Raw genomic sequence first — 12,725 nt, 5'->3', positions numbered from 1 at the left:
TCTGGAATTTTTTTGGGTGGGAGGGCAAGGGGTTCAGGGAGGCAGGATTTGAACACCTGAAGGCTGCATCTCCTTGGGTATTTAATCTCTTAAGAGCCACATGCCATTACTCGTGCAATAAAACATGATGTCTGTGGTCTCTGTGGCCATCTCTGCCCCGCTCCCACTGTCGCCTTTCAGTCACCTGCCATGTGCTGTCTTCATATCTTGCTGAGGAAGAGGCAAACAACTCGGGGTTGGGGGGCTGGGAGCATCTTTCTGTTCGTTGCTCCTCCATCTGCCTGACAGTGTTCTAGAGTTACGTGCATTTATGGGCCTATGGGGGCCAGCAGTAGCCCCTCTGTTGTTACACATCCATAGCCCCTTTTCTGACACCCTGTATAGCCGTTTGCAGGGGGTGGATCTCCTCAGCTAAATTTTTCATCAGAGCTATTTGGCAAATCATCTCACATGTGTATGTTACAACCTACCAGTAGCCACCTTTTGTGAAATATATGGAATAAAGAGCCCAAAAGTAAGACACCAAACAGTGCAGGAGTCCCAGGCTTAGTTCTTGAGCCTAATAATGCAGATGTGTATATGTAATGAAACAGTGTGTCTAGATCTGATGATTTGTTTGGTGAAGATTAGGTATCCAACATACCCATTTGAGCAGTCAGCTTTTCCATTTGGTCTTCAGTTACACTGTAAGCTTCATTTGAGTGATTATTCCTCCCTCCCCACCCCAAGCAATACTTAACATAAGGCTGGGGGTACGTTCCTCTTTAATGCCATGTTAGGAATCATAAGTCGCTGTGTTGAAGAGATTCTGCGGGCCCGTAGGACAGCAAGGTTTTCTCCAAGGGGGGCATGTGCCCAGTCAGGCTGCAGGTCAGCAGTGGTGTGAGTGGGAAGGGGTCAGTCGTGACACTGAGCCCAGCCTTCTTTCCATCTCATGGAAGCCATCATGCTCATCATAACCAGTTCTCCAATCATGACTTTGGATGTGTTTTCCTCTATCCCCCATTCCTTTAAAAATATTCAAAATCAGTTTTTATTATACACTTGGACCATTTTCTTCACTGGTCACTTGTGGCAACACTGAGGCCCATGTCTGAGGAAAGTTCGTTAACAACTCCCCTCCCCTCATCCAGTAGAATACCTAGATTTACAAAGTCCCAACTCGGTGTCCAGACACAGCTCCCACTCATCCACCTCATGACTCTGGGCAGGCAACTTCAATTAGTTTTCCTTATCTGTTCTATTAAAAGGGGTGCTTAAACCCAGTAGTGGTAAGCCCTGATGTGGGCTTGGAAATTCCTGTGTATTTCAGGTAAAAATAATGGTTGACCCAGTCAGGATCTCTGGAGCATCCTATTTCCGGCCCAGACAAGCTCAAGACCCACTAATGAGATGCTTGTTAAAGGTCCTTCCAAGTCTACAGTGGTGGTTCTCAGTGTGGCATCTACTCTGGCTGGTCTGGAGTAGTGCAGTCTCTTGTTCTGGCAGTGTGGTTTCTAGAATTTCATGTGGATGGACTAAATGGAAAGCATAATTAGATCTCCTAGGAGAGGACATTGATCTGACCTCAGGAAGCCTTTTCCATTATATGGTGACTGAGCTCACCCAGACACATCAATTCATTCTCAGGGAGATATATTTTTCCTCTTGTAAGACATGTTGGGTCTATTTTCTGTACTTACTAGTAACCATTTTCAGGAGGAAGGGCTGTATTAGCCCTGCCTTAAAATAAGATGTAATTGGTTACCTGAAAGTATTTCTTTGAGATCAGTATTTGTTCATATTGAACTCTAAAACCAGGATTTCCAAAATGTCCCTGTTGAATGTCCCCCTTCTTATGAGTGCTGATGTGGCTCTGTGGCACAGTAGGCCTGTGGCTGCCAAGAATAGTGGTGGCCTTAAAAGCTCCTTTTCAAAAGTATAATTTTCCCCCTTTATTTCAGAACTGATGAGTCACACAGCCTTCGAAAGCATGAAACCTGAGGACATTCAGATTTTTTTACTGAATTTGTATGCTTCTGTGATGATTACGGCAAATATAGTACTACTTTTTAAACGTTATTATTTTAGAAATTTTCAAATACAAGTAATAACAGTTAATACACTGCCATGTATCTATTAGCCTAGCTTTAACAACTACCAACATTTTGTCAATCTTGTTTCATCTATTCTCCTACTGTATTTTCTGAAAGATTTTAAATAAGTCTAGACATCTTGTTGTTTTGCCCATAAATATTTCAGTGTGCATTGCTAACTTCTAAGAATATTTCAAAATATGTATAATTACCATAACATTACCATATCTAACAGAACTAACAGCAAATCATGTAATAACTTGTCCATATTCATGTTTCTCCAATTGTCTTAAAGATGTCTTTCTATAATTGGTTTTTTTAAAAATCTAGCATTATTTTTTTAACACTGCTTTTATAGTGGGGAGACAACAGGTTTTTATTTCAGCCCCTTCAGTACTTGGGTACACCCACTGTACTGGTCCCATTTATTATACTGAGATCTTGAGGCAGTTTAAGATGGTGATTAAATACTTAAGAAAATAAAAAGCAAGACACAGACTGGGAAAATGTTTATAAAACATATACCTGAATACATAAAGAACTCTTACAATTCAATAATAAAAAGACTACTCAATTAAAAGGGTGGGTGAATGATTTGACCAGCTATGTCACAAAAGAATGGCAAATACGCACATAAAAAGATATTCAACATAAGTAGTTACCAGAGTAATGTGACTGAAAACTACCATGGCATACCACTAGAAACCTACTAGAGTGGCTAAAATTGAAAATACCGAAAAAATTTTTAAATGAATAAATAATAAAAAAAAGAAGACACTGACTATACCAAGTATTGGTGATGATGTAGAGCAAGTGCAACTCCCATGTCCTACTGAACAGTGGAGTCACTCTGGAAGACAGTATGATTGTATCTTAGAAAGTTAAACATATACTTAGGATTCAGAGATCTTATTTCCATGTATTTGTCTAAGGGAAATGAAAACATACACCCATTCCAAGGTTTGTACTTAAATGTCTGGTGCACAGAGCTGAGAGTTTGGACAGTGAGGCCAGTTTGGTGATTGAAGAAAGTGTCATTAAGCCCATTTTGGTCTGCCACCTCTTACTTGGTGAAAGCATGGATCTGTGAGAGCTCCACTTTGTCTTTCCAGGAACATTATTTACAATAAGTCAAAACTGGAAGGAACTCAAATATCCATTAATTGTTGAATGGATAAGTCAATTGTGGTATGTCTGTATTATGGAATATTACTCAGCAATAGAAAGGACAAAATTTTAGTACACAAAATAACCTGACTGAATTTTAAAAGCTTGCTCAGTGAAAGAATTAAAAAGACTATCTCCTAATATGATTATTTTTCCATTTTTAAGAAATTCTAGAAAGTACAAATCTCTAGTGATAGAAAGAGATCAGTGGTTGCCTCAGGGTGGAGACAGAGCAAGGCAGGAACTGCAAAGAGCACAGGAAACCTTTAAGAGCAATAGAAATGTTTATATCTTGATTGTGTTGGTGGTTTCATATAGTTATATGACTATATAAACTGCCAAAATTGATCACATTTTAAGCTGAGAATCAGTGGATTTTATGTTGTTATTTTTTTAAATTGGTGATTAAGGAACATCACCTTCAGAGGCATACAGACTCCAGTCCTTTGCCGTATCTCCTTAGGCGTGATATGTAATCCAAGACTTGGTTTCCTCCAGAGTAAAATGAAGATAATCATAAGCTGATTGGGAGGATCACATAAATGATAATCAATGTAAAGGGCTTAATATGATATCTAACCACTGTTAAGTGCACAAGAAGTGACATATGCCTCAATCTCCACGCCTTCCTGAATTTCTGAAAAGCTTCTGCCTCTCTGTGCCCATTTCTAAACAGGCTTTCTTTTGAAGGATATCAAAAGGGAAGAAGTTAAGTGGTTGGGAGCAGGGCAACAGTTTCTAGAGAGAAAGTGTCTTGGCAGCGTGGACAAAATGAACTAGGGCAGCCAGCAGGCTCATGGAAGAGCTGTAACTCGCAAGAGTGTCTCTATCCTGGGTGGGGCCTCAATCCCAGCAGTTCTGGAGAAGTGAAACTCCTTTATATAAGTGGCCTTAATCATGTAGTGCTGCTTGTTTACATCTGAAGGAGACTCAAAATGTGACAGCATTTGAAATAGGGTTTTATTTTTTTTAATGAGTGTTTTACAGAACTATATTTTTAGCCATGTTGGCTCATGTTATATAACTAAGCCGTCTCGTGGGACACTCTAAATAGAACTTGAAATAGCAAGAGATGACAAAAACTGGTATAAGCTCTTTGACTACAAGGATAATCTAATTGTAGGATGATGTTAATGATACGGAAGTTGCCTTCCTCCTTCCCTTGAAGAAATCTGATTCAGGCAGGGGACCTGCAGTTTTCCTTTGCATACTTTTAATAGAAATTAGAAGTTGAGGCTTCCAGTTTGCCTTCCCGAAGAGTGAAATGTGATACACGTATGAGTTTTATTGATTGAACAGATTCATTTGATGAGTGCCTTACAGGGTTGCTGAGTGCTTCTCTCAGGGAATTTGGCTAGGGGGAACCTGGTCAGGAAGCAGTTAGGGTAGGGGTGGAGGGGAGAGAAAGACAGGTTAACTAAACAGAAAATAGTGTTCTCCATGGGATGGGTAGAGTGAGTACTGAGAACACAAGAGAGGGTGGCACCTGGCATAGTTTTCTGAAGAGGAAGGGGGTTGGGGAGGTCCCCTGGAAGAGTTGATGTCTCAGCTAAGAGCTAAGATGAATAGGAAAGGGAAAAGAATTTCCTAGGTAGTAGCAAGGCTTGGAGATAAGAAAACATGGATGTGTGACGGACTACGTCTGGTGCACAGAGCTGAGAGTTTGGACAGTGAGGCCAGTTTGGTGATTGAAGAAAGTGTCATTAAGCCCATTTTGGTCTGCCACCTCTTACTCGGTGAAAGCATGGATCTGTGAGAGCCCCACCTTGTCTTTCCAGGAACACTGGAGCCCCACTGGTCAGGACTGCTGTGGACAGCCATGCTCATCTCTCTGGCCATTGTCATCGCCCTCCCCAAGCCTCATGGCATCCGGGCCTTAATTGCCTCCACAATTCTTCGGTTGATATTTTCGGTTGGATTACAACCCACGTTGTTTCTTCTGGGAGCTTTCAATGTAAGTGTGAATGCCTTCATAGCCACGTTCTTGTCTACATGCAAACAGGAATGCCTTCCATTCTGGTTCCTGGAACCTTGGCCTGTGCTTTCAGTGCAGAAAATTGCTGTTCAGGTCAGCTGTTAAAATAGCAGAAGCAAGAGCTGTGTGGGTGGACATCTCCCTCTTAACCTTCTCACAGTACAGTGAACCTCTTAATCTATTATCCGGGCATCCACAGCCTCCTTTTAGGGAATATCCCTCTCAGAAGGAAAGCAGGAAGAGGGAGAGTAGCGGAGATGTAAATTAGTTTTCCCAGTCAGGTCAGAGGTTTGCTGGGACCGGTGATTTTCACCAAACGGTCAAATGTTAATAGTATAAGTCAAATGATCAGATATACCTATAGCACACTCACTTCTGGTGAGGACCACACAGAGCCGGAAGGGGCAGGAGGAGTTGATGAGACAAAGATGGAGCAGGTAGAGAGGTGAGGAGAGAATCAAGGTTATTTCAAAGTCAGTGGTGACATCTGGAAGTGGTATTTCACTGTAGTTGAAGGACAGACGCCAGCTGCACCCATAAGGGGAATTCTTAGGAAGTACAGACAGCTGATACAGGACCATAGATTGGAGAGCTTTCCTGATGAAGCAGAAAGTTTCGACACTGTGGGGATCCAAAAACACTTTCCAGAGGTTTCTGCCCTGAGCATACAAGGAAGCTGAGGTCACTGTACAAAAATGGAAGTAATTTGCAAAATAAGGTTAATATAGTAATCCAGTGCAGCAATAAATGTCCCTAAGTGAGTATTCAGATGGCAAAGCCAGCAAGGACATTAAGGGAGAAGGGACCACTTCAAGCTGACAGGCTCCAGGGGAGGAGGCAGGGTTTCAGCTGTCTTAAAGAATGGCAAGGACCAGGCCAGAAAGCAGGGATTGAGAAGAGCATTTTCCTGTAGGCCCCACAGGCCAGAGCAGTGGGGAAAGCCCAGGATGCTCAAGAGACAGCCAGCAGTAGAGTTTCCCTGCACCATGGTTCAGGGACTGATGGGTAGGACCTGACCCCGAGACGGGTCACCAGGGCACTGCATTGTAGGAGAATGCCCTTGGGCTTCATTATCCAGGTCAACATGTTTCCACAGCATGCTCCAAGTTGATAAATCTTAGGTGATAAAGAGGTTCAATGATCAAATCGTTGAGAAAAGGGGCTGGGTTAAACAAAATTAAGGGGTTTTTCCTGTAAGATTTCTGAGACTTTAATATGCTTGATAAGGGTTATGAATCTCCAAGAAAAGGAAACAGTGGATCTGTGTTTCCTAAACTTACTTGCCCACATTTTGTTTTAAGTATCACTTGGAATTAGTGTTGTAGAATATAGGTTGAGAAACTCTATTCCCAGTAGTGGGAAATGACTCAAGTTTTTTTGAGCAAAGAAATGGTATATACAAAGAAGTATTCTTGGAAAAATGCCCTCACGTAGTGGCATGTTATGTGGATTCAAGTGGGAGGGACTGGAAGCAGGATAACCATTTCTGACCCCTAGCAGAGCTTTCGACTAGGTGTGACAAGCCTGGGTCTTGGTTATAGTGTGGAAGAAAGAAGGAAGGTACAGATGTCAGTTGCAAGGGATAGAATAATGTGTGGTGGGCCTGGAGTCAGCGCCTCACACCTGAGAGCCATGTAGGGCCTTGCTCTGGGTGGGTCCTTTTCTCTGGTCAAGAACATATTACTGTCTTAATGGGGTGTTGAAGGAGGCAACCTCCACTCCAAATTTTCAGTCACAGATGACTAGGGAAAAAATAATGCCGCTAACTAAAGTGAAGTAGAGACCTAATTTTCAGGATGAAAATGCACTTAAATTATTGATTTATTAGGCTTGAGATGACAAGGCAAGCCCTTAATGTTAGCTGTGGCATTTGAAAACATATGACCAGAGTGACAAAGACTTATCAGTGTTACAGAAAGGAAGGTAGGTATCATTCAGTGATGTAGGTATCATTAAGAGGAGGCTACTTAAGAAGGAAATACATAATAAAAAAATGAAATGGAAAAACTTAGTATTTCAGAGGTTGCTGTCTTATGGGATGTCTAGTTTTTTTTGTTTCTCTGGGCTTCTATCATTCCACAATTATCTCTTCTTTAACATAAGTCAGCTGGGGTAAAGACCCAAATTAGACAATTAATTACCATTTATAGTAACAGCTAGATGGGGATAACTGAGATTACTGTAATAAATAACTAGAGTGCATGACAAAAGGGGAACATTCACATGGAGTCTATATGAGACGAAAGAGTGGTTATGAGACAGAGAAGGAACCTTGGGCATGCAAGAGCTGGTGAAGCGGGACAGGGTAGTACCTGGTAGCCAGGTGCAGGCAGAGTGGTGGGAAGGATGGGCTGGTGAGCCCTGTCATGTTGCAAGCTGGCATTAGGTGCTAAGGGTGCACAGACTGCCACATGTGCCCTGGCCAAGTCCTTTGTGGACTAGGGGAGAGCTGCTACCGTGAAGAGGTGGGACTGGAAGCCAGATGTTAGACTCATTAAACAGGGTCAGTAGGAGGTGGGGACACCAAGCCAAGACCGTGAATACATAATTGCTGCGAAGCAGTGGAGGAAACTAGAACAGAAGTTGTTTAAAGAGATGAGTGGATTCAAGTAAAGCGAATTGCTCTGTTGAGGCAGTAAGAGCCGAGGCATAGGAAATGATCCTGGAAAGATAACCAGAGCACGGTGGTTTTTTTTTTTGTGTGTGTGTGTGTGTGTGTGGTTTGTTTTCCTGAAACCCCATCAACACAGATCATCCAGAGTTAGTAGTACTTTCTCACCCAATGGAAGATCCTATACTAATGATGGGTAGAGCATTAGGACAAAAAGACTGGTGGATTGAATGTTTATCCTGTCTGAGAAAGCCTAACGTTCTCTGTGGGTGTTGGCTTCCTCACTTATCTGATTGCAGAGAAGCTCACTTACACTGACCCACCAGATTAACTGGCAGGATTTCCCTAGCACCTATGGCCAAGGTAGCTAGGGTAGCAGGGATGGTTTTCCTGAGTACATAGAAAAAGCTTTCTCTCCAGACTTCTCTTGATTGGAGTCTGTCAGCCTGTTGCTGGAGATGGAGTTTCTGTTAGAGGTGGGGCTATATTACACAGTAAATCAAACTCCACTTGCCAGTGTCACAAAACCAAATCCATGCCAGTTTAAGCAAAGGAGAAAATGCATTGATTCACATGACTGAGAAATGAAGACTCTAGCTTTAGGTGCAGATGAGTTATAGGTGCCTAGACAGTAGCCTCAGGATCCAGTTCCATCTTTGGGCTCTGCGCTGATCATACTCTGAGGCTCAGTGTTATGGCAAGATGGATGCCAGCAGCTTCAAAACTTACCTTCTCTTAGGTTCAAGGTCAGGAAGAAAAAATAAAGTCATCTTTTGCTGCAGTCCCAGCAGAGTTCTCACTGGCTATCTCTGGTTCTGTTGGGTCATATAACTATCCCTGAACCAACCCTTATTGCCAGGGCAGTGTGCTATGCCCATTGACTGGGCTGGAACCCCACCGAGATTTCAAGCGTCCCCAAAGAAAAACTTATTACTTCCAGAAGGAAAGGGGGCAGGGAAACAGAACTCATTCTGAAGTCTGCTACTTCCCACGCCCCCCCCCCCCCGCCAAGAAAATTATTTCCTCTATGAATTAGGAACAATGGAAGACAAGAACTAGCTCCTTCTCATTAAATTGCAACCCTTACAATGCCTAGAATGTAACAGAAATTCAGAAAATGATTTTATTCATGCTGATCACAGGGTTCATAGATTGAGGTGACTTCTGTGTTTGACTAACTCATATAAGAATGTTAGAAATGATTCATATCTCATTTCGAAAATCGTAATTTCAGTATGTGTTAATTTTGTTTTTGTCATATACAAATGCCACTTGATTACTGTTGCTCATGAAGTTATTTGACTACCACATAATTTGTAATATGCCTGAAAAGCAAAGTAATGATATGACTTAGATCTGGGCACTTGGTGGGCACTTGGTGCAGAAGGAAGATGTTTGGGCACAGTTGCGGAAATACCATTGCATGAAAATGGCCTTCGGCTGTCACGGAATCTGCAGTTCGGCATGGTCTGTGCTTATCTGGCTGTTCCCGTCATTATTCTCAGGTCTGCAATAAAATCATCTTTCTAATGAGCTTTGTGGGCAACTGTGGAACATTCACCAGAGGCTACCGAGCCATGGTTCTGGATGTTGAATTTCTTTACCATTTGTTATATCTGCTGATCTGCGCCATGGGCCTCTTCGTCCACGAGTTCTTCTACAGTTTGCTGGTGAGTTCCTGGCATGGGAAGATTTTACATGTTGAAAACTAGGAGTGTCCTGTGTCTCATCACACACCCCTCCTTTGAATAGTGTTTGGTATATCTGGTCTAACAAGGTCACAGGCCTCATTTCCGGGATCTAGAGAAGAAAGCTACCCAAGAAGCAGGGCTATTAGGAGACCAGGAGGTGTGTGATCATGCTGCTTGTGTGCACACTGGACCTTTTGCTTTTCAGTGGTAGACAGTGCCTGCAATCTGGATCAGGGGATGTTTCCTCCACATGCATCTTGCTTTTCTTTTTTTTCTTGGACTCAGCCAGCACTTACCAAGGAGAATGTTTCTGAGACTGTCATCATCTGACAGTTCTCATGGGATCCGCTTCCCAGGGAGAACATGTAGTGACGAAATAAGAGGAGGAGATATTTTCAAACTCCCAAGATCCAAGACAGTGAGCTCAGTAGATTTATTGGTCCAGGAGACCTTTTCACTGGAAATTATTTTGTTCCAATCTGAGCCAAGTGATTGATGTCTTGAGAGTCTATAAAATGAGTTGGTTCAATCACCCTCCTCCTGAGCAGGTTTTTAAATTATAGACCAAATATCTACTTACTTTCCTGTCATTAAAGGGAATCTAGACCTATAGAGTTGTAAATAACAGACCTTTGCCTTGTACCTACATCAAATGACAGGAAGTGTAAAGTTGACCTATCTGTAAGCAAAACCATCCATAAAGAGACTAGAAGTATTAAGATGTGAGGATAAAAAAATTGACCAAAGCCAAATGTTGACTTAAAGCGAGGGACTTTTTGCAAAGGGTAGAGCAAGGAAAGCTCTTCTGGGAGGTGTTCTCCATGTAGCCTCTGGACTGGTTACTTAATTGCTCCGTGCCTCAGTTTCTCCATCTACAAAGTGAGAACAGGCTGTCCCCCTCACAGGACTGCCACAGGGATTACCTGCCACTGTGCACGTCAGGGCCTTAGAATAGCACTACCACACAAGAAATGCTTAGCAATTCTAGCTATTATTACTGTCTTTGTCATCGCTTACTTCCTCTGCCATCCAAAACACCATAAAGAATTCACCATTCAGGTCATCAGGATTAGCTCATTCCATTAGCGGTAGATGTTGGCAGGCTGAGGGAAATGGATTATTTTACCTCATTTTAAAATAGGTCTGGCTATAGTTTGAGGTTTTAGGCAAAGAGGTCTCTGGATGTACTTGTGATTGCCATTATGTGGCCTATTTTGGTCACTCTTTATCAGAGATCTTGAGAGCTCTGTGTATACTTCTGAGCCTTTTTGTCTCCTAAATAATGTCCCTGGGTGGGCATCTAGTTTTGGAGTCAGGGAGACCCTAGCCTTCATGGGCAAGGAAGCAGAGTTCAGTTGGAGGTCTCTCACATCCCAACCGAGGGATCTCTCCCGAGAGACAGGAGAGTCTACTTCAGACAGTGCCATCTCTTCCTGGGGGAGTTTGGCTTTGCTTACATTCTGTGTCCTGTTGGCTTCGTTTCCCTCTCTGGACGTTCAAGCCCCGTGCTTTTGGTCCTTCGCAATGCCAGCCAGTGCCCATCCTAGATGCAGGGCTGTCGTGTGAGACAAACCAGTATCCTCCCTGTCCTCACAGTCCACAAAATCGTCGTTACCACCATTTATTGAACATTCCCTGTGTGCTCACTTCATACAGTCTCTCACCATGACTTCTGAGGTAGATGGTATCTGCAAATGACAGGTGGCGAAACTGAGGCTTGGCGAGGTTAGGTAACTTGCCCAGAGTCACCCAGTAAGTGCCAGAGACCGGATGGCAGCTCAGCTCTGGTGACTGCCGAGTCAGTTCTTAAGCCCAGCCCCGACCTGACCTGCCTTTCATCTGAGCTCGTGAAAAAGTCCCAGCTTCGATGTGGCTGGTATTTCCCAGTGCAGTTTGCATTCTTGCTTTCACGTCTGTCATCTGTCACAGAAACGGTAACTCCGAGGTGCCAGTGCTACCTGAGCTCAGTTCACTTTTAGAGAACTTCCCAGGATCAAACTAAGATTGTGCCTGGATGCCTCTCATATGTGCTTCTGGGCCATGACTTGTCTGTGACCTCAGGTGACATGTTACTTTTGGAGTCAAAAGTAGCATTTAATGTGTTGAGAATCGCAGACAAAATACTGAAACCATTCAAATTATTCCACAAAGAAAGCAAGCCTGTGACAGAAAGGAATTGGAGAGCGGCCTCCAGCAGGGGAAACCCACACCTCCCGGGGCTGTGAAAGCACCATGCCAGCAGAGCAGAAAAGGACAGTGGGAGAGTGGGGCCCCACACTGGCTGAACCCGGTCTTGAGCCTGCATCTGAATGTGTCCTTAGAAAACATTAACACCCCAAGATGAAAAGATGTGAAGCTCATGGATGGGCAGGTTAACAGAAGGAGAAATCCATATGGTCAGTAAACATGAAAGAGTGCTCATCCTTAATGCTAAACACAGACGTGCTAATTAAAACAACGGTGTGATCCTGAGCTGTACCTGTGAGGCTGGGAAAGGTTCAAAGGCGTGAGCATGCTCAGGTCTTGTGAGGCTGTGCTATAGTGGCCACCATCCCCAGACAGCCTGGAGTGTCTATCAGTACAGCCTTTCTGGAAAGCAATCGCGCAATAGGTTTCTGTTACAACATATGACCCACCAATTCCATTTCTGGAAATTCTCCAAAAAGAAATAACTGGACAGGTATGTATAGAGGCAAGAACAGAGATGTTCATCACGGCTTTCTTTTTAATAACATGCAATTGAAAACATCTTGACTGTTTAAAAAAAAAAGTATTTTGGTTAAGTAAACTGTGGTTTTTTTCCATAGAATGACATTGTAGGTCATTATTTTCAACACGAAAATGTTCATGATCGCTTGGTGAAAGAGGCTGACTGTATGCCAGCATTATGGTATATTGTATATATCGTGGTTTTTTCCCAGTGTAATAAGGGCAGAAGAAATAACTCGAGTAGATGGTGGAGTTATTGGTGACTATTGTTTTTCTTTGTGTTTTTCTGTGTTTTCAAAGTTTTTCCCATTGAACATGTGTAATTTTCCAATTAGAAGAAAGTTTTTCCTTTATAGAGTAATGCAACGTGCATTGTCCTAAAGTCAGAAATTATAGATGAGTGAAAAAAAAAAAAAAACCCACTTGTCATTTCCAAGAGTTGGTGGCTATTTATTTAGTCCTACAGCCCCTACACCCAGAACACAAGTGTTACTTGT

At 42.8% G+C, this 12,725-nt stretch overlaps 1 protein-coding gene across 13 annotated transcripts in view; it reads left to right on the top strand.

Moving 5' to 3' along the window:
• Positions 1 to 12,725, top strand: part of ITPR1 (inositol 1,4,5-trisphosphate receptor type 1) — a 319,048-nt gene that overhangs the window by 271,275 nt on the left and 35,048 nt on the right. For all 13 annotated transcript variants that reach the window (XM_038565792.1, XM_038565795.1, XM_038565791.1 and 10 more), the window contains 2 exons: positions 5,021 to 5,196; positions 9,334 to 9,498. In XM_038565792.1, coding sequence (XP_038421720.1) covers positions 5,021 to 5,196; positions 9,334 to 9,498 — 341 coding nt within the window. The remainder of the gene's footprint in view (positions 1 to 5,020; positions 5,197 to 9,333; positions 9,499 to 12,725) is intronic.

The sequence above is a fragment of the Canis lupus genome, chromosome 20 (assembly GCF_011100685.1).
Source record: "Canis lupus familiaris isolate Mischka breed German Shepherd chromosome 20, alternate assembly UU_Cfam_GSD_1.0, whole genome shotgun sequence".
In the NCBI taxonomy this organism is placed as follows: Eukaryota; Metazoa; Chordata; class Mammalia; order Carnivora; family Canidae; genus Canis; species Canis lupus.
This window is presented reverse-complemented; position numbering and strand designations above follow the sequence as displayed.